Below are 21,038 nucleotides of genomic sequence, written 5' to 3' on the forward strand. Positions count from 1 at the left end.
TTTCGGAGAGTTGATCTTTCCAACTCCCTCAACCACTGAGGTGAAGAAGGAGTAGTTTGAGGTAAAGGCAAGATGTGCTCGGAACCCACTCCCAGGGAACATTAGGGGTGACGCTTGCTGAGGATCAGGACTGCCACCCTGCACCAATTTTGCATAGGCTGGGAGAGCAGACCCGGAACAACCTTATCCTGTTCTAGAGATCCTGGAGTGGGCCTCAGAACAGCTGGAAGACCAGATTTGCTAAGGCTTCCTGTTCTGCTGCATCTAATCAGTCAAATCACATTCAAACTGTGTTCACTACCATCTAACCAGAGGGACTCCATAGGTGTTGCTTTTAGCACTGAACCGAAATGTCAAACCAACGTGCTTGCAACTTCAAACCAGCTCGACGCTGCATTGTGTCCTCACAGAGCCCGTCACCTGCTTGGCTCAAATCCAATGATCATCACTGGAATCGACTCAAACCACTGGAATGTCACTTATCGACTCAAACCAGCAGAACGACTTCACCCACTTTGACCTTGAATCGCTGCTTCCTCTAATCGCGCACCGGAACATTAAGATAACTGTTTCGAACCATCACAGAACTTCAGCATGAACCACTGGAGCGACACAAATCGACCCTACTCAGTCGTTAATATACATCTCGAACCGCCTCAATCTCAAACCGGTCACGTTGAGCACCCAACCTGCATCGCTTGAACGCTGCCTTCAAACTGCTCAGAGCCACCACATTCTAACCGACTTGACACCAGCTTTTTTGCTGGGGCCAGCAAGATTTGCCTCAATCAAACTGGGCTTGATCCACTCGCACAACAGTTTAAAGTCTGGATCACCGCTGTTGAATCGCCAAAGAACCTGAGAATGGTACTATTCATTCATAACAGCCCCTTTGGTCCATTTTGCACCTTGGAGAATGGTAAATACACTTGTGCACCCTTTTAACAGAAACACATATCCCTTTTTAAGAACTTTGTGGTTGTTAAAGGGCCTTTCTCCCCTGTGTTATTAGTGTTGCATCTTTCCATCTATTGCATATTCTGTGTTCTTTCCATATGGATGGGTTTTATATAGTGTTTTTTCTATTTAGTCATTAATGCTGGTGGCGTCTTTAATTAAAGTACATAGCTTTTGTAGAACCTTTATTGGACAGTGTCTTTATTTTGGACTGTTATTATTCACTGATGGGTTGCTACTGAATCACATTCACACCCCTCTTGAGATGGCAACCTTCCACCGACCCCCGTGTAGGGGGTATAACTCTCGACTGCATCTGTTGGATTGTAGAAGTGTGAGGGATGAGTAAGTGCATTAATCAAGCACTACTCACCCTTATACTCCTGATAAAGGAGAAGTAATTTTGGCACACAAAGAAATACTTCTTCAACCAGATGGCATGCTGAAATTCACACCTATCCAACAAACACCAGAGCGCTGATATAGAACGTTCAAAGACATTGGATCTCATGGAGGGTGAATTCCACATACAATATTGTACTGACTTTTCTATCTGCCGGATTAAAGTAATAAGACCATGAGGGCAACTCATATTATGTTCAAGTTAATAGTTTGAAGCCTTCAGCTTCTGGGACATGTGCCAATCATAGGTAGGATTGTGTAACCAGAGAGCCTATCTGTATGTCAAGAATGAGAAGAATCAACGATATCCGTTGCCTTCTTTTACAAACCATCCAGGGTTTCATGTGCCAAATTGATGCTAATGGCAGCAAGGTATTAGCTGGGGAATATTCTCCAGAAGGGAAGTCGAGTCATCCACGTGCCAGATCCAGAATCTATCGGGTGCCTGACTCCTCCAGTAAACTATGATCCATACCCACCTCTGTCTTCATCAATATGGCCAGGGGTCTGCAATGTATGGCTCTCCAGATGTGTTGGACTACAACTCCCATCAGCCCTAGCCCGCATCGTCAGCGGGGAGGGATCATGGAAGTTGTAGTCCGAAACATCCGGGAGGCCGTGTGTCGCAGACCCCCGCATGAAAGCACATGTTCATCGCTGTGTGCCGTTGAGTTGGGCAGTAATAACACCTGCAAGCAAGGCACTTAGAAGTGGGAGGAACCAGCAGGAATCTCTCCAATCAAATGTGATAGCATTGATCCAGCATTACTAATATGTTTGTCAAAAAGTGTGGGCCATCGGATTCATACCGCCACAGCGTGTTGTAAATGTGTTTCCTGTTTCTTTTTTCAGAGTAAGGGAGATATCTTTTATCTCACTTTTGATGTGCTGGAAACGACGAGCTCCGTCCTGACTAGAAAGAGCTGGAAAGATGCTGAGATCAGACCCGTCCACCAAACGGCAAGTATTGTGTTAGCAAGTGGCTTTGCAAAGGGATACATGCATTCCCCAATGTGACTGTTCGGTGGAGTTTCGGGACCCGCCGCATGCAGCAGACAGGGTCGGACTGGCCCTTTCGGTCTTTCGGCCCGTGGCCGAACGACTTTGGGGTCCCCTGGGGCCGGTTTTCCGGCAGCCACCTCTGGGCCATTTTTTTTTTTTTTTTTAAATGTCTTTTTTTTTTTATTGGCAGGCCGGGCCCCGGGCCTGGCCTAGTGTGTGTGTGTGCTGAGCCGCGTCGCGAGTATTCGCGGCCAAGTCAGATCGGGGTGGGGGGGTGGTGGAGTTTGAGCCGCCTGGGCTGGGCGAGCCAGTCTGTGAGGCAGGGCATGGCAGGGAGCCAGGAGGGGGAGGCGCCGCGCCGGCGGCACTATCTGAGTGAGTCTGCACAATCATCATAGAAAGGTAACACTAGATGTTACCTTGCTTTGATGATTGCATCTGCATCATGCATGCATCATAATTTATGATGCATGCAGATGCAGATGTGTGTGCATAATTCACAGCGTCGTGTCAGTGGGCCTGGGCCACCAGGCCGGCAGCCGTGTCTCCACTGCAGGGGGCCGGTGCGCCTGCCGTGTGTGTGCTCGCTGGCTCACGAGCCTCTGGCCTATGGCGGCCAGAGAGAACGTTACTTGTTTGATCTGTGGGAGGGAGGCAGGCTGAAGCAATTGCAAACACACACTAAAGCAATTGTAACACCTGCCTCCCTCCCCTCCGAGTCCTGACCCTGGGGGTGCAGCCTGCCTGCAGGGCTGAGGGCTCTGGTGAGCTGGGGCCGGCACTGTAAGAACACAGTGACACATTTCACACTTGCTTTCAACTTTGCAGGAAGTAAGTAACACTTCTTTGCAAAGTTGAAAGCAACTGTCTTCAACTTGTGCCTGGGGGCAGGGCTGGGCCCCGGGGCCACCGCGCCGGGGAATAACCCAATGAAAATTCATCTGGGCAGGCTGCCCCTGCCCACCCAATTTGCTGCCAAATCGCCAATGCATTATGCTGCTGCTATGAGCCCCCAGTGCAAGCACACACCGTCACCAGTGGACCTCGAGACCGACAGTGCCAGTGCCCACACAGGAGGACCACAAGGCAGCACTGAGGCGGGCAGCAGACAGTGGAGTGCCTAGTGCCAGTGCCGGCCACAGCCCACAGACAGCCAACAGCCAGCCAGTCACTGAGGTAAGGAGTGGAGTGGGACTACGACTGCTGTGAGCAACAACGTAAACATTAGGGTAGAGGAAAAACATGCATAACACAAGTGCATGTGTATCAGCCACACCGTCCCTTTTCAGGTGCTTTCCCTCCTCCCTGCACCTGTTGGTTGGCCACACGCCGGCTGGGGTGAGGGTCCCGTCCATCTGGAAGTTTCACTGACAGATAATCGTGCGGGAGGGGATGGGGCTTAAGTAGGAAAGGGGCTTACCTCAACCAATCCCCATGTTAGCGTCTCAGCTGCACGCTTAATGAAGTGGTTTCACTGAGCCTGCGGCCATCTAATTCGAGGCTGAGGGGAAAGTCATTACATGCATGGGCCTGGGCCTCTAATAACATTGGTCTGCGGCCTAAGACAGCCGCGTGGTGCATGCATGCATGCTACTACTGAAGCGCAGGGCTCCTAGAAGCCAGACATGCAGGCTGCAGTGGGAGGCCGGGAGGGTACATTATTTGCTGACACATTAAGTATGGTGAATTCCGGCACCAGACTGTCCTAGAGGTCAAAGCAGTAAACGAGAGAAAAGAGACGGGGAGGGGAGTGGGTAAAGTTGCCTGAGACTGTAAATGCAAGGGTAAAACTGGAGACCATGGAAGGTGCATGCATCGAGTGCAGGCTGGGAATTGTTTCCCTGAATCCTTTTAAATTCCATCAAATTGTATAGGTTGACGGCCAGTAGCAGCCAGGCCTAGGAAATAGAGTCAGATCCATGCTGTAGCCTGTCCCCCCAATCTGCCAGCCTCCTGGACGAAGGGCTCCACACAGAAGCAGGGCAGATGAGTGAGGTTACCAGGGAAACAGAAGCTGGCGCCGCACCTGGGCGTGATCGAGGTTTTTCCTCAGCTGCTCACCTCCTGGTCCTTGTTACGTACCCGAGCGCAACACGCTATTCAGCGTCGCCGCTCGGTAAGAAGAACGACCGACGAGCATGCTAGCCAGTACAGAGGTCACGTGAAGAAGAGTGGTCGGTGCGTTGCTAGGGTCCGTTTCTCGGAGCCCCCGGGGGAATGGGGACTAGATGTTGAAGTGCGGTCGGCATGTTTCGGGACGGTGGTTGGGCTGTTGAGAGGTGTTGCGCGGATGGTGGATGCGTTTGGAAGTGGCGGGTGGATGGCGGAGCTGGGGTCGGGGTGTGAGTTGGTGGGGGGCGTTTATTTGCGGTAGGGTAGCTGTTGGTGTGGATTGGTTGGGTGTGGTTTGTGGTAGGGTGGCTGGTGGTGTTGAATTGGGGGTGGTGGTTGTTTGTGGTTTGGTGGCTGGAGGTTTGTGTGGTAGTGTGGGTGTCGCTCGGGTTGGTCGCGGTGGGTGGGCGGCAGCGCGCGGTGCAGTGCATGTGTAGGTGTATGGGCTGGGGTCTCGCGGGTCTGCGCGCCGGTCTCCGGGCTCGCTGGGTGGTGTGAGTTTGGGGTGTTGTGTCTGTTGGTGTGGATTGGTGGGGTGTGATTGTTTGCGGTGGGGTTGCGGGTGGCTGGTGTTGGATTGGTGGGGTGTGGTTGTTTGCGGTGGGGTTGCGGGTGGTTGGTGTTGGATTGGTGGGGTGTGGTTGTTTGCGGTGGGGTTGCGGGTGGCTGGTGTTGATTTGGGGGTAGTGGTTGTTTGTGGTTTGGTGGCTGGAGGTTCGTGTGGGAGTGTGGGTGTCGCTCGGGTTGGTCGCGGTGGGTGGGCAGCAGCACGCGGTGCCTCGCCTGAAGCGCATGTGTAGGTGTACGGGCTGGGGTCTCGCGGGTCTGCGCGCCGGTCTCCGGGCTCGCTGGGTGGTGTGAGTTTGGGGTGTTGTGTCTGTTGGTGTGGATTGGTGGGGTGTGATTGTTTGCGGTGGGGTTGCAGGTGGCTGGTGTTGGATTGGTGGGGTTGCGGGTGGCTGGTGTTGTATTGGGGGTAGTGGTTGTTTGTGGTTTGGTGGCTGGAGGTTCGTGTGGGAGTGTGGGTGTCGCTCGGGTTGGTCGCGGTGGGTGGGTGGCGGCGCGCGTTGCCTCGCCTGAAGCGCGTGTGCAGGCGAACGGGCTGGGGTCTCGCGGGTCTGCGCCCCTGTCTCCGGGGCTCGCTGGGTGGTGTTTTGGTGGTGGGGGGTGTGGTTGTTTGCGGTGGGGTGGCTGGTGGTGTTGGATTGGGGGTTGTGGTTGTTTGTGGTTTGGTGGTTGGGGGTTCGTGTGGTAGTGTGGGTGTCGCTCGGGTTGGTCGCGGTGGGTGGGCGGCAGCGCGCGGTGCCTTGCCTGAAGCGCATGTGTAGGCGTACGGGCTGGGGTCTCGCGGGTCTGCGCGCCGGTCTCTGGGCTCGGTGGGTGGTGTGTGTTTGGGGTGTTGTCTGTTGGTGTGGATTGGTGGGGTGTAGTTTGCGGTAGGGTGGCTGGTGGTGTTGAATTGGGCGGTGTGGTTGTTTGTGGTTGGGTAGATGGTGGTTTGTGTGGAAGTGTGGCCTGTGTGTTGATTGGTGGGGTTGTTGCACATTATCCTTTAGGATGGGGAAGCGCCTGCGTGGGTCCGCCCGCGCGTTCGATAATTAAGTAGTAGTAGCGTCGCCGCTCTATTAGGTTTCTGGGTCGGGAGAATCGCGCACAGGATACCATGGTGTCCAATTTCCATTGGACCACCTGCTTAACAACGCGCTCATGAATTTGATCAATTTGCTCCTGAAGGCTCTGCGAGGGACACATGCGTCACATTTCGAAATAGGTATTTAGGAGTATCTGCATTTTGGCATTGGCCAAAAAATCTGTGCTTATGTGAAACGACAATTTGTTCAAAAGATACGCCCAACCTGGTTCTAAATGAAGTTACCAGATGAAGCCATGTCACCGGGGACAGCCTATTCCCGTTCTGCACTTTCCTTTTAGATTCGTTTTTACTTTAGTGCATTGTATTCAGTTGAAATGACCTGTGACTACCACTCCCAGAATGCATTATTGGAGACATTAATTCCCTGGATCGGGCCACAGTGTCCCCAGTGATGGAGTCACCTGGATACTTAACACACGAAGAGTGTTTGTTTCGGCTCTCACCAAAGTATACACATTCGTCTTGTTTATTCTATCGCCCCCACCTCTGCCCCACCCCCTGCCCACCTTTAAATGTGTTCATTAATGTCGGTCTGTTAAGAGCTTATACTGCCCCAAGTCTCTGCTAGGTGTACATGGATGGAGCGTTATGGCAGCTTGGCCGCAGTTCAGAGCGCAGTGCCCTTTTTCTACAAGGACATATTCTCCTGAAATCTGCCATAACCTGCCAGGCGACGGACAGGTCCGCACAGAGGAATTGCTGCAAGAGGGAAGCAGGGTTTTCTTTAGAAACACAGTAGCCGATCCGCAAAGCTTTCTCTAGGAGTAAGTTTGACATACTCCAGAAAAGGCGGCAATTTAATTGTGGGGAAATAACCCCTGATTCAGTAAGGGGTGGTTCACAAGATGGTTTAGGACTATTCTATTAGTTTACTCCGAGACCAGGAAAAGAGATGCTCGCGGGCGGGTCGGAGCGTTATAAACTAATAAATAAATAAAAGTGGTTACTCGAGTTTCTGAATGTGGAAAGGGTACATGTTGTCTAGAAACTCTTGTAAACATTTAAATGGCCAGTCTGAGGGTTGATGGTTCAACGGTTTTTAATTAATCAAAACCACAGGCGTTGGATTAAGCAAGCAACCTCAGTCAGAGGCACGGGTGATTAGACGGGGAGGGTACATTAATGCTACTAATTGGCTTAAGTGGCTATGACCATAAGCGTAGGTCATTCCTGTAAGGCAGAATGGAGTAACAGAGTATTGTGGGCACACCATCATCCATTTATATCATGCCCATTTGGCCCAGCAACGCGAATTAAACATATTTATTTATATATTTTAATGTGCATGTGTAAGGGGCTTAAAAAGCAAAGCAAGTAAATTGTGTTTCAAAGTGCCCACAGGGCAGCAGGGAGCGAACAAGGGAATGGAAATCGGATCCAACAATGAAAGTTAGTGGCAGACATAGTAGGTCTTGTGAGCAATCAGAACGTGTAAGTGCAGAGAGAGAGAGAAGAGATGAGGAGTTGAGGATAAGTGCAAGGTGTGGGAAGTGCTAGGGAGTGATCAAGTTATCAAGTCATACAATACTGAATTACCATATCAGATTAATAGCCCACCGCGTTTTCACAGATGCTGCGGGGTTAGTTCTGTGGTCCCTTACATTTCTGGATTGGCCACTGGCGAGACAAGAATGTTATGAGCAGAAATTGCACATAGGCTGATGCCTGGTCACGTCTCGAGTCGTGCTTAATTATTCTGATGTGATCACCTATGACTAGTAGTGAGGCGCCCATATCTCTCTGAAGGGGAGTGCTCTGATGACTGTATCTTATGGCCTGTATAGCACAAAGTAGGCACTAAGCAGGAACTAAAGAGTACGACGTTACCCTAGTTTTTGAAAAAAAAATGGCCATCCTCCCCTTACTTTTTCCCCTAGCGACTAGGCAAAGGACACTTTCATATTGTGCTGCCCAATTATGGGTATTGGAACCTGTGCCTTTCTGGGAATGTTTAAAAGGTTGGCTGAGCTAGTATCTGTATGCAAAGTAATGCTATTTTATGAGTTGTGTTGTAATGTAACAGACACATGAACCCTCAATATGTAGCATCTTCTGTAAAAGTCATGAATTGACGAGTTTCACGGATGATGGTTTGAGGGCCACTTTTTTTGAGGCGAGGGGTGGGCCACTTTTTTGAGGCGAAGGGTGGGTCACTTTTTGAGGCGAGGGGTGGGCCACCTTTTTTTTGTTGTTGTCCGGGCCTATTTCTTGTCCCAGTCCGACCCTGGCAGCAGACATGGCTTCGGAACGGCAAACAGTGGTTACAGAGTGAGACTTGTTTTAGAAGTTCCTTTTTGATGTGTCTTCCAATAAAAAAACACAATTTACTTAAAAGCCTCAACAAATGTAGGCGTATTGGCTTTATTACAGTGACAAATCAGTGCTGGCATTAGGGCGGATTTACTCTGATCTCGGATGGTGGTGAAATCCCTTTGCCACCTTCACTGGTTTTGGCTCAATTGGTGGCACCAGCACCATGCATGGCACTATGTATGTGCCAGAGCCTTGCTAACAGAAAAGCCATAAGAGGGTGTGTTGAAAGTAGGATATGGTTGGCATGGTTACTGGCAAGGCTTGGGTACGAAAAGGGAAACACACAAATTGTAAATTTTTGGGAACGTACGCCTTTTTTAACCAATGAGCATGCCCTTTAGAGTGATTCTGCCAATTGGGAATTCCTGCTTTGATCTCGTCCAGGCCACCTGGAGCGATCCTTTGGCTACTGGATTATTAGGCTGGTATGAATTCCTAGCCATTGGAAAGACTGATTATAAAGTCATCGAGTATTGTTTGTTCAAGTTGTGACCATTGATTTGTCTCTCGAATTTGGTTAATTTGAAAAAACCCACCGTATTGCAAATATTGGTTGAGGCCTTTAGTTTTTACTCACTCGTTGCAATCTGGGGATCCAGTGGGTTCTTCAGCTGACCTTGCTAGCACCGGCAGCAAGCTGTGGGCTGATATCTCACTCCGGATCAGTGCTTGCGGGTTAACCCTGTAGGGGAGGGTCAGCCTGGTTTCTCCTCATGCTGCCTTAAGAACGTATTCATGGAAGATCTCCATGACAGCTGCCTTTACTACCTCCATCCGCATCATATAATACAACAATGTGAAATCTGACCGTCGTTTTCAAATAAAACGCAGAGAGGCTGCCACTGATGGCTGGTGGGATGGCTCGACGATGCCGGCCGGGTCTCTGACTCTGCTTCTGCACGGAGTCATGCCTCACTCAGGCAGGGCAGGATAACCCAGCTAACCACCTCAGTAGCCAGAAGTCAAGGGGCAAGCGACCTACCTGATGTGCTGGCACCTGGCAAAGCGCAGTGCTCCATCCCTCCATTTCACTCGCTTGAATACATTCAGCGTACCTCCAATGAGCCTGCAGGGACATCCATTCCCCTGTGCTCTTTTTGTTTCAACGAGGAGTTTGACTAGAACAGGAGGCTCAGTGTGTCTGTTTTGGGGACAAAGGACACATTGTTTGCTCTGTCTTCTGTCTTAGAAAAGAGCAGCCCCTATTTTCTTTCTTCTCTAGAGAAGTTTTAAGACCTGGATCTCCACTTTGGTTTGGAAATAAAGAGTTCTCTACTAGGCATTCTGTCCGGAGCCTGCAGCAGTTCTAGCTCAGCTTGCATCTGCACCCGTCCCCTCCTACCAGGGCGGCTGCCTGGGCCCCGTGATCCTTCATAGGGCAGCCGTCCGGGCATAAGCGGATTTAGCCAAAAAACATTTGCTCGGATTTAAATCAATGCCTAATTACCCTGCCATGAGGCCATCTCTCTAAAACAAGCAGATGGTATACTCTCAACTCACACACTTTTGGCCGGTATCATCCGCCATGTAAGCAGCTCTCTCACCCGCCAATCCTCTTACACACCCATGCAAGTCAATGGCCTTTCACCCACCCAAAAGCAAAATCAGGGGTTTCCAGCAGTCTCACTACTTAAGCTTTAATGGTGGCGCTGTTCCTCACCAGGCATTTCTGTAGCTAAGAGATGCAGCGATATGTCTTAGCTAAAGGGATGCCTGGCGAGGGGCTGTGCCTCCAATGAAGCTGAAAAGGTGCGGTACTGTCCCCTGCTAGCCATCCCTTTTGTTAACAGATGCAGAAATCAGCCCCCAGAGGGGAGCGGGTGGGTGCTGATCTCTGCAAAGGGCTGCCTGGCATGTGGGGGGATGTCTGTATCCCATTAAGCCGGGTCTCGTTAAGGGGGTGTGGCATAATGGGGGCACTTGACCCCCACCTGAGGTCACGCGCCCTTGATGAGCCTAGGCTCATTTTCCTTTTCCACGTAAGGCACTCTAAAGAACTACTGGCATAGCCAATAGTTACAGCGTTTACTGTTGTTCTTCACATATAGGCAGCCGTATGCAAAGTTTGGAGTTACCATTATTCACGCATTCCAACCATACAAAAGCATGTGCAGTGAGTTGGGTACACGCTGCCCTATTACCTGTTTACTTCAGCTCAAAAACTCTATAAAGCAGCCCTCACTTTGTCTCTCATCCTTCCTCTCACACCCTCTCTGTTTTTACCTTCCCAATCGCCCTTTCTTGCTCATATCTGCTCTTGCTCACCATTCACGGCGCCCTCTCTCAATGGCATCCTTCTTGCTCTAGTCTCCTCCTCTTTTTCTTGCATTCCTGCATCCCTTCTTGCATCCTCGCCTGAAGCTTTGCACTCTTCCCCTTGCACACTGTTGCATATAAATGCAAAATGCAAAGAACAACAGTAAACACCAAAACGATTGGCTCCCGGACTCCTGCATGCCCTGCTGTCTAGCAGGGATTGTAAATTGGCTGGTTAATAGCAGGAGTGAGACACTTACTCACAAGACAACTTGAGCGTCTGAGCAGGAGCCCTGTAAACCAGCTCCTTGAGACTGGACGAAATCAGAACTTTTTAAAGTTTAAACTGTGCACCTTTTATACTTTGCCTGCAACATGATAGGACATTCTCCTCCCTTGGGTTATTTTCCAGGTTTTCATGATTAATCTTCTGAGAGGCACATGTTTGTGTGGGGAGGGCGATGAGGACCATTCCGCCTCTTCTGCCTCTCCCCCGTCGCTGGTGGGATCCCAGAGTAAAACATTTCCATTTCCAGCCCTGGTGGAAATGATTTGCATGCAGGCATTCAGAGACGGGTGTAGGTAGTGGAAGTGGGGGCCGGTAGAAGGGAAAGAGTGCCGAGAGGAAGAGGAGCAACGGTACTACATTATAGGACAGAGAGTGGAGAGGGTGTAAGAGGAGGAGGGAGCTAGAGGGTGCAGAGTTACAGATGGGCTCTGCAGTCCTGCTCTCTATTGAGGTCCTTTTTTACTATATATATATATATATATATGGGAGACCCCAGCAGCCCCCCACCCCATACACCTACACCTATTGTATTTGTTTAACCCACCCCCTCACATATATGTGGTAACATTGGGGTCTCGAATTTCGGTATTTTCAGATTCGACATTTTGAGCATTCTCTATTTTGGTATGATCCTGAAGAAGGACAGGACCAGATAGGTGAAGTGGGAGTTCAACACTACAACCCCAGGCATGCAGCAGGGCAAACAGAGGCTGGAGAAGCAGGGCACTGCATCCCTGCACAGAGAAGGGGAGACAGGCTCAGGAGGAAAGAAGCAGCAACACCCATCCCGGCTAAGAGATAGGAAAGAGGGGCTCAAATATACGGGTCGGAGAGAGGGGAAAGGGGAGCAGTAGGAAAATGGCTCCACAGCTCCATGAATGGGTTGTTTTTCTGGTGCAAAGGGAGAAGGCATGTGCACCTCACACTCAACATTCTCAAATGGATGGTAATGATCCTGAGGCCCATGCCTCTCTCCAAGAGAGCGCCAGAGATCTCGAGGGCGACTATAGCAGACCTTTAGTCCGCCAGCAAAGCAGAGCGGTGTAGAAGACAAGGACAGTATAAGAAGACAGGTGCTCACACCTTCCTGCATCCTACAGAATATTTACAGCCATTCCCCAGAAGAGTAATCACAGCGGAGACTCGTGCCTTAGATTAAATGCTTTTCACTGTTAGAAATTCACAATTTCATTGAATGTACTCAAATGTGCAACATGCACAATAACCAACAACCAAAGTAAAGGAACATTACATATATCAGACAATAAAATATAACCCCATAAATAACTATGCCTAAAGACAAGAGGAACATCAAGAGCTTGCTCTGGACAATCTTCAAAATTTGGATGTCACCTTCAAAATCTTTCTTCTGCTGAGAAAGGCCTATCTACATCATGACTAGGGTGCAGAGTGGAAGGCTCCCACTGATACCTGCCTTGGTGGTCCTGGCGGTCCTGCACTGTTGGCCAATTAAAGACCTGATCCACAGAACGTTCAAAGGTCTGTTAAGCGGCCCTCTCTGAGAAGCTCAATGAACTGGCAAATGTCATTGTCGTGAATTGAGCCGCCCCAGATGATGAAGCGGCAGACCCAATTGTGTCAAAGGAGGGATTACCGTACATCCTGGAATGTGCGCTGCGGGTAGCTCAGGATGGTATGTTATCTGGGCTCTATGCTGCGCTTACTTGCCATGCCGACCAACATTGTGGCTCATTGTAAGTCACAGGAGTGTTAAAACCGGTGCAAAGACCATGCTTGCAAGGTTAACCCCTGGTTTTGCACCTGCTTTAGCACTACAGGGAACTTTCAATTTTTTAGCAGGCAGAGCCGGGGCACTGAATGAAATGACCGTGTCCGCCTCCCCCACCTGCTCTACCAGCCAGCAAGACATCCATTAATGGCAGCATTTGATTTCCATGATCACATGTGTGCAATGGATTCCTAGGAAATCTGCCTTCTTTTAGCACCTGGAACGCGCTGGGGATTTCCATAGGAACCCTTGCTAGATGCCACCCGCCTGGTGTATGTGGCAGGAGGCATCTGCCCTGATTTGCGCTACTAAGTGCAAATGATTCATGTTAATCGGGGCCTGCCCGGATTTGCGCTCATTTATTGCGCTTCATAGTGCAAGCAATGCCCATAGGACAGTGAGGACTGAAGTGTAAGGAATTACACAGAGACCACAGTGGTCTCTTCTGTGTCATTTGCACTCAATTAACAATGGCCTCCATTTTGTTATTGGGCATAATTTGCTATGCGGCACCCTCAACTCCCCCAGCGATGCCAGACAACAAAGCATGTGCGGTAGCCGGGCATGTCATGATGTGGTGACGCTACACCAGTCGCCATGGAACAGACCCAACAGCGCTGCTGCTTATCCTGGCATGGGAGTGCCCAGCCCCTGCCTGGGGTAAACACGCTGTGGACTGCAAGAGAATAGGAAAGGGCCACAGAGATGAAGGTCACACTTAGGGACGTAGTTTGTTTATTTTATTTATTTATTTATTTATTTATTGTTTGCTTGTTAGGCCTTATACAATGAGAATATAGTGTTTCAAAGTGCCCACAGGGCAGGGAGGGCGGGAAATACATTACAGCACAATGTTTAAGAGCAGTGGGGGAAGAGGGAGAGGAACGAGCCTCCTATGTATGCCTTGTGAGTGTTCAGAGCGTGCGCGTGCAGGGACTCAGGTGTGTGTTGCCATGCCTAATGTGGAGTGTCTTTTCTTCTAGGTGTGCGGAAGATGCAAAGCAGTCATATACCTGAGCTTGCCCTGGAGGCAAGTTAACCTCTACGCATACAATTGTACTCTCAGCACAGGTACGGTAACATTACAGATACATTCCAAGCAGAGGGCGCCATCCTTCAGCTTCCAGATGGCCTTTGCCAGCCATGGGACCCACATGCCTGTATTCATATTGAGCCACAAGGCCACTGAGTGCATAGCCGAAGGGTGAAGGCTGGCATTGTTGTAATCCCTTAAGTGCCAAGGACGAGTGTGCTCTTCAAGCAGATAAATATATAGAAATCGCTTTAGTTCAGAAATTGCCGCTTTTATAATTTCCCTGATTTTCTTTCTTTTCAAGCATAAATGTGCGCTGTGCATTAGCTTTTATACAAAGATAAGAAATATATAAGAAACAAGATTTCGAATTTCGAAAAAAAAATAAACAGGTGTGGCTTAAGACCTTATGAAATTGTCAGTACTCTTGTGAATAGTAGATTTGCTCTCCGCAACAGTCCTAATTTCAACAGATCATTTGTTTGAATTTAATTGACAATTAATATCTTTTATTGACAATTTATTCAAGTTACATTGACTTGGTAAGACATATTTTTGTAAAGAAAGGATTGCATGATGTGATAAGGAAATTGCGGAAACAATACGTTTGTTGCATAGTGTGGTTTCTAAGCCAATATCGTTCAATATCTCATTGTAGACGTGGTCCATAAATGAACTCCTCCATAATTTGAGGTGAAAATTCCAAGAAGGGTGATCCTAGCGTAAGAATTGCATTGCATAGGCGACTGAATGATGTCTTTCCTTTGCAGTGCCCCCGCGGTTGATTACCTCCATGTGCCCGGACTGCCCCCTGCTCGCCACGGATCTTGATTCCTATGTGCCAAGAGCTGAAGAAATGGTTCTGAAATACAACAGCGAGAGTAACCACACCCACGCCTTCAAGCTCAAAAAGGTGGAGAAGGCCTCCATGCAGGTACGGCGACTACAAAATGGCCTCTTCTTATAGCGGGAAAGCAGATGGAACCCGTCCTACACGTATGAGTTGCCATCGATCTGACTATGAAATATTGCTTATATGTGACGGTATCAATGCAAAGCAGAGCAAAAATATATCCGACCTAATGCCTTTACATAACCCTGCTAAAATCAAACTAATTCCAAATATATAATTCCCATATCCGCTACTCATTTATCCCACGAACCCCTTTCATCATTTAGCATGTATTTCCCAATTGTACCCCCAAACAACTATAAGAGGCCAACATTGCAGTCCACGCTATTAGTCCCACTGTATTTTTGTAGGTCGATATATTGACCTCTAAGTTGCTGTGGACCATATTCAGAACACATGAGAACACATAAAGAAATAGCATGCAACCTTGCTCCAAATGTTCAGCCCGGCAGGTGCAAGAGGTTATTACAGATTGGAGGTTGCTTGGTTTAGTTCAGAGCCACGGTAACAATGTGGGTCTCATTCAATTGCAAGAGTGAGAGTGGGCATTTATTTATTTATTTATAGCATTTGTTATACGCTCAAACCCTTGGGTATCACGGCGTAGATTACAGAAGGATTTACATTTCTGGTTGCATTGGATGCAATGTCCCAAGTACATTTAGCAATGGCCTTCTGAACGCACATTCATGTGAAACGTCTCGGTGATAGTCCGGAATGTATTCGAAAATAATAAGCATTTCTCAAAACTGTAAACGACAAAAGAAGCATATTCGGAGATTAAAGATATTGCCTTTTGATTGAAACAGGCTCCCTCGTGATTAGGATTCCAGGTCAGCAGTGTCTGTCTTAGGTGTGTGTGTCTCTTTATTGTGCATCCTGATGGCTGCGGACTGCGGCGTGTAATAAATAGATACATACATAAAATAAATAAGTTGAGTAGGTTGTCCACCGTTGTTTGCTTGACCGGAGAATACTACTCAAGACCACATTAACCTCCACAACATTGCCTTGCTTCTCTTTCAGTGGATGGCTGGAGCGTCGTATTTCGCCGAATTCACTATCATGGAGACCAACTGTCCTAGACTAGAAGCCAAACTTTCTCACTGTGAGTTCCTGCCGGCTGATCAAGCGGTAAGTTCTTAGTCATGTATGTGTTTATTTGTATTCCTATGGCTTCAATCGTGAACGCAATTGCTTCATACCCTCTTCGAGGCACAGGGATGAGGAAGATACATTTGGTCTTCACAGGCTCTGCAGCCATTTAAGATTAGTTGAGTGTGACATAAACAGAAGTGAAGGAAGAAAGAACAGGGAACAACTAGAATTGCCAAACAAAGGAAGTGCACACAAAAAATGAGAAACGGGAATCTTCCAAAGGAAAACACTACTGAGGAGGGTTTAATGAAAACATAAATAGAAAATGGTATTTTCCCCAAATGGCTCTCCTGACAAATGCAGGAGAGCCATACAGGAGGTCGCTGTGCCTCTGGAGAAATGGTCCCATTCTGTAAAGTGCAAAGTGGGTTCCTGCACCTCTTCCTTCGGATCCAGAACCCTCTCATTCTTAGAAGCTAGCTGTGGGCTTTCGGGGATCTAAACCCCAAAGAATAAGGCTTGCCAGTAGTCCATTGAGACAGTGGGGTAGGTGAAGGAGTTTGGTCAGAGTGACTCTGAGTGCAAGAGAGGGAGGGCTACCTGGCATTCCATATGAAGTGGCTGGTCATCGGAGCCTGACCCTTCTCCCTCTCTACTTCTGATGTTATCTGCCGGTATTGCTCTCGTTATGCTTGCTGCCAACTGTGCCTCTGGATTCTGCCTGTTCTGGCTGGCTAGGCCCTTAACCTCCTCCTGCTTATCCCAAATCCTAGCTCTCCTTTGCTGCCCCTTCTCCTTCTCTCAACCATTCTCCTGATGCCACACCTGCATGTCTCACCCACAGACTCTGCTATTTCTCCAGTTCTACTAGTATTGCCCTCCCTCTGTTGTCGTCATCTCCTTCCACTCCACTTCAGACTGCACCTTCTGCATACTTTCCTCTGCGGTGATCACCTGCGTGCACTCCACTCCAGATTTTCGCTCCACCTTTTCATCCTCTGCTATTGTCAACTCCTTCCACTCCACTCCAGGTTTCACTTCCCACTTTCTGCTGCAGCTGTCCGCTCCTTCCACTCCACTCCAGGTATTACTACCCCATTGCTACCACCTCCTCCTTCCTAAGCCCTTCAGGTCGCACCACCCACCCATGCTCAACTCTACCACAACCTATCCAGTCTCCTCCACTCCTGAAGCCTCTTGGTCTCCCACGGCCTTCCAGTCTGCAGCCCTCTCGGAACACAAGCGTCCTCCTCGTCAGGCAACCATCCCCCCACTGAGACTAGTTGAATGTATGATTGTTACCCCCGCCTCCCTCAGTGAGCTTTTCACTGAGGCTGAGAACCTGTGAGTGGTGACTGAAGTGGACCCAGATTGGCTGGCTTCCCGAGTGCACCCTGGGCTTATTTGGTCTCAAGAGGTTAGACCAATCCAGTATCTGGCTTGTATGCCATTTTGAATTTTAGAATTCACCTCTCACCCACCGTAGGACAGCTTTCGAAACTCTTTGGTTCACCAAATGGATTGGGTGCTTAATGAACTTGCAACATTGTATTCCCTGCTGGGTACTTATCTGCAAATTGACGATACTTTTGTAATTTGGCTTTCCCTCTGATACAATGAATGTTGGACAGTCGGGGCAGGGGGTGAGTGTTTGGGTGGTGTAAGGGTATTGAAACATAGTATCGGCAGGAGTTTTGATTCCTTTTGATTCATTCAATGCCCCTTCTAAGTGGTGAAATAACTTCCATGAAGTTCAGAGCAAAGTTTTAACAATGTTAGTATGTACCCTAGCATAGTCTTATCAAGGGACATATTTTAACTGGGAAATTACAGCACTTCACTGAGCTTTGAGGGCTGTATGCAAACGACTGCCGGATCTCTCAGTTTAGATGGCGTGCCGTATATCCTGCAGAGTTTTCCCAGGGGTGTGGGTGGGTATAGGATTTCTAGTACTAAGCTGTCCTGGTGACCAGAGGTATTGGGGATGTTCTAGCTCCCCAGGACTAGCCTGTAGTTAGGCAAGGTGACTGTCCCCTGGCATGTGCTGGAAACCATGGCAAAGTGACCAGGGAGTCCTCCTCATCCCTCCTCCGAGGCCAGCATCCACTGACATGTGGTGGCAAACCCCCCCCCCCCAGACACCAGACAGTATTTAGATAACACAGTGAGGCCCAAACGAGAACCCTGTACTGCCATGGATGCAATCACAGGTCAGCGGCATGGGGGAGATGTAACAGGGTGCGCATATAGTTGTAATATGAAATCCCTGGAAATGGAAGTCCTTTTTTAATATTTCATTTTATTTAGCTGGTAGAATGACATGCCAAGCAACAAAGAGCATGTACATACAGCAAGCTCTCTCCCATAGACCAATAGCATTCATTAAGTCTTACAAGTCTCACAATATCTTCCCCACATTACTCTTAGCAGTCTTAGACACCCCAGCAACATTCACTTCTGCTTCCTCTAAAACACATCTGCAATAATTGTAATGATCTCAATGTTCCTTGAGCCAGTGAACGACTGGAATTTCCCTCCCTTCCAAGGGCACAAGGAAACAACAGTGTCTTTAGTTAACGCCTTACAAAAACCCAATACATAAATCAATAACTGTGAGCTGATCAGACACACTGGGTGTGATTCTCTATTTCCATCTTTACACAGACAAGGATCGAGGTAGATTCAAAGTCTGGATCAGAAATAAGGAAGATCCTGAAAAGGAATTCTGGTCTTCTCCTGGCAAACCAAAGATTCCTAAAAGTAGGTCAGGCTCCAGAGTGCATCCCTAAAATCACAGATATTCCATTGAAAAAAGATACCCAATATCGTGATGTACGTTCTCACCGTGGGCAGCCATACACGCGAGTTGGACACAACCTGTTAAGCCAATCGGGGGTATCACAGTAATGATGCAATGCTTCATGGTGCCGAAGTTAAGATGTGGTTGAAACAAAAATCCAATGATTTTTCACATGCTTTCGTGATGTGTTGTAGTGCCTATTTCTGCCACACAATAAGGATTTGACATGTTGTGTAAGTAATAACCAGCCTGTTAAGGCAGGCACATTGAAATGATCTGAGTTTACGGAAGCTATTAATGCATGAACTCATGATATGCTAGCTTTGACTATGCTAAAAAAGACCAATACACAATGAAATACAAAAGGGGAAACTTGCCGTTATACATGATTTGAATCGACTTTAATGCAGCATTTGCCAGAGTTGTCTGGGAGATGTTGTAGAATAAACTCACTGAGAGGAATCCTCTGCGCTTCCTAAACCTGCTGATTCAGCTGCACAGCCAGACCACTGTTCAAGTGAGACCGAAGAACAAGGAACATTATACTAGAAAAAACACCTGCTCAGAGTGGGTTAAAGCAGGGCTGGATTCTTTTGCATCTGATTTTTAATCTTTACATTGCAGACCTTCCAGAAGTCTTACTAACTACTAACAATTTTCCTCCTAAAACAGGTTGCTCTTATGTTCCATGGCTTGCCTATGCGGACGATGTGGTCCTGTTAGTCCACACACCCATAGGGCTTGCCGGGGCACTAACTGCGCTTCATTGTTATAAAATTGCAAATCATCTGAAGGGCAACCCCAATAAGACCAAGACAATGTGCTTTGGCAGTAAGGTTAACTATATAAAGACTTGGGGGATGGATCTGCCTACTGTAACACACGTAGACAAATCTACCTACTTAGGGATTATTGTTGGCAATAAGATGAAGAATTCAGGCCTTTGAGAGAGTAGCTGTTTGAGCGCTATCTCACTCGTTAATACCGTCAGGAACTTTTTCCCAAAAACGCGGCATGCTGTAGCATGAAGGGCATGCTCTTGATATGAAATCAGAGTCTCATTCCTGGGATACGGCATGGACTAGAGGCAGATTGTGCAGCTAATGCAGACTGGCTGAATAGACCAGAGGGCAACATCTGGATACTTTTGTCATGCCTCCCACAGACCATGCTTGTGCAAGCAATTTGATTGGAATTGGGCCGTACCTCTTTAGAGGCACGTTCACGTTTAGCCACAAGGACGGCCCATGTGTACCCGATGGCATGCATATCACGGGAACATCCATTACTATTGCTGCTGCCCGATGCACTTAAAGTAATAGCAACCAAGTGCTAGATACATTCAAAAAAGATAATAAAGACTTCTTCAGATCTATCAGGTGGGAAATTGATTGGAATTTAAACTAGCAGATTTGAAGGAACATATTGTGAGTAAAACAAAATTATGGGATTGGCATCGCAATCATGAGCATGTGATGAAATTAAAATCACTTACTGATTTTACTGCTTCTACATAAACCTACAGTCAACCACAACCTTACATGATCCTTTTTTTACATCTGTAAAACAAAGAAGAATTTTCATGTGGTTGAGAGTGAACTTGCTGCCTGTATTGGCCGTGCAAGGTCCTAGAATGGGTATTCCTAGATTGAGGAGGACCTGTCGCTTATGTAACACAGCGTCCATGGCGACGGCTTGACATGCATTAACAGAATGTTATAACTTGGATATGATACGCAGACAACACCTGGCAAGGTTTGTTCATAAGATGAAAACATTAAAACAAGCCAATTTTGGATACGTTTTTTGGCAGGAGTGCGACTGTCCCTCTCGCTGTACTTGAGATCAATTTCTGGCTACATATAGAACAAAGACTAGAGTGAATTTAGCAATTTTGTACGATTTTTTAATAGTTGTTTAAAATGATGAAATTGTTTGCAGATGATGATATATGGAGCCAATTTACTAAGCTCAAAAATAGCTTAAGTAACACTAAATTGACTAAGCTCAAGAAATAGTGTAATAAAAACCAAATCCACTGAGCTAAAAAGGAGGGTAAGTAAAGCCTATGCTAGTTAAGTACTAATTACACTATTTTCTTGAGCTTAAAAAATAAGCAACATATGCATTTAATAATGTACTTATATTTATTCGGATTTTAATAGTGTGTAAAGTTTAGATAAAACCACACCACTCTTGTATAATAGTATATATATGTGTTTAAAGTAATAACCTGTCAGATCAGGCTAGGAAATCAATATGATCTAAGCCTACAAAATCTATTAGTAAATCAAGAAACTGCTTCAGGGGGCAAAGATTGACCCATCAATCTATCAATGAGATGGAATACTAGCGGCAGTACTAATTCCCAACTCCAGTGATGGAGTTTGGCATTTAAGCACCAAGACCGTGCCAGCAGTGCTAGGCAGCTGCTAGGGTACTACAAGCAGAAGGGAGCT

At 47.7% G+C, this 21,038-nt stretch overlaps 1 protein-coding gene across 1 annotated transcript in view; it reads left to right on the plus strand.

The window, feature by feature from the left end:
• LOC138493244 (histidine-rich glycoprotein-like) overlaps positions 1-21,038 on the plus strand; it is a 45,619-nt gene that overhangs the window by 17,458 nt on the left and 7,123 nt on the right. The window contains exons 2-5 of the mRNA XM_069620378.1: positions 2,212-2,319; positions 13,719-13,806; positions 14,539-14,702; positions 15,708-15,815. Coding sequence (XP_069476479.1) covers positions 2,212-2,319; positions 13,719-13,806; positions 14,539-14,702; positions 15,708-15,815 — 468 coding nt within the window. The remainder of the gene's footprint in view (positions 1-2,211; positions 2,320-13,718; positions 13,807-14,538; positions 14,703-15,707; positions 15,816-21,038) is intronic.

The sequence above is a fragment of the Ambystoma mexicanum genome, chromosome 10, assembly GCF_040938575.1.
Source record: "Ambystoma mexicanum isolate Mex_15411 chromosome 10, UKY_AmexF1_1, whole genome shotgun sequence".
Taxonomy (NCBI): domain Eukaryota; kingdom Metazoa; phylum Chordata; class Amphibia; order Caudata; family Ambystomatidae; genus Ambystoma; species Ambystoma mexicanum.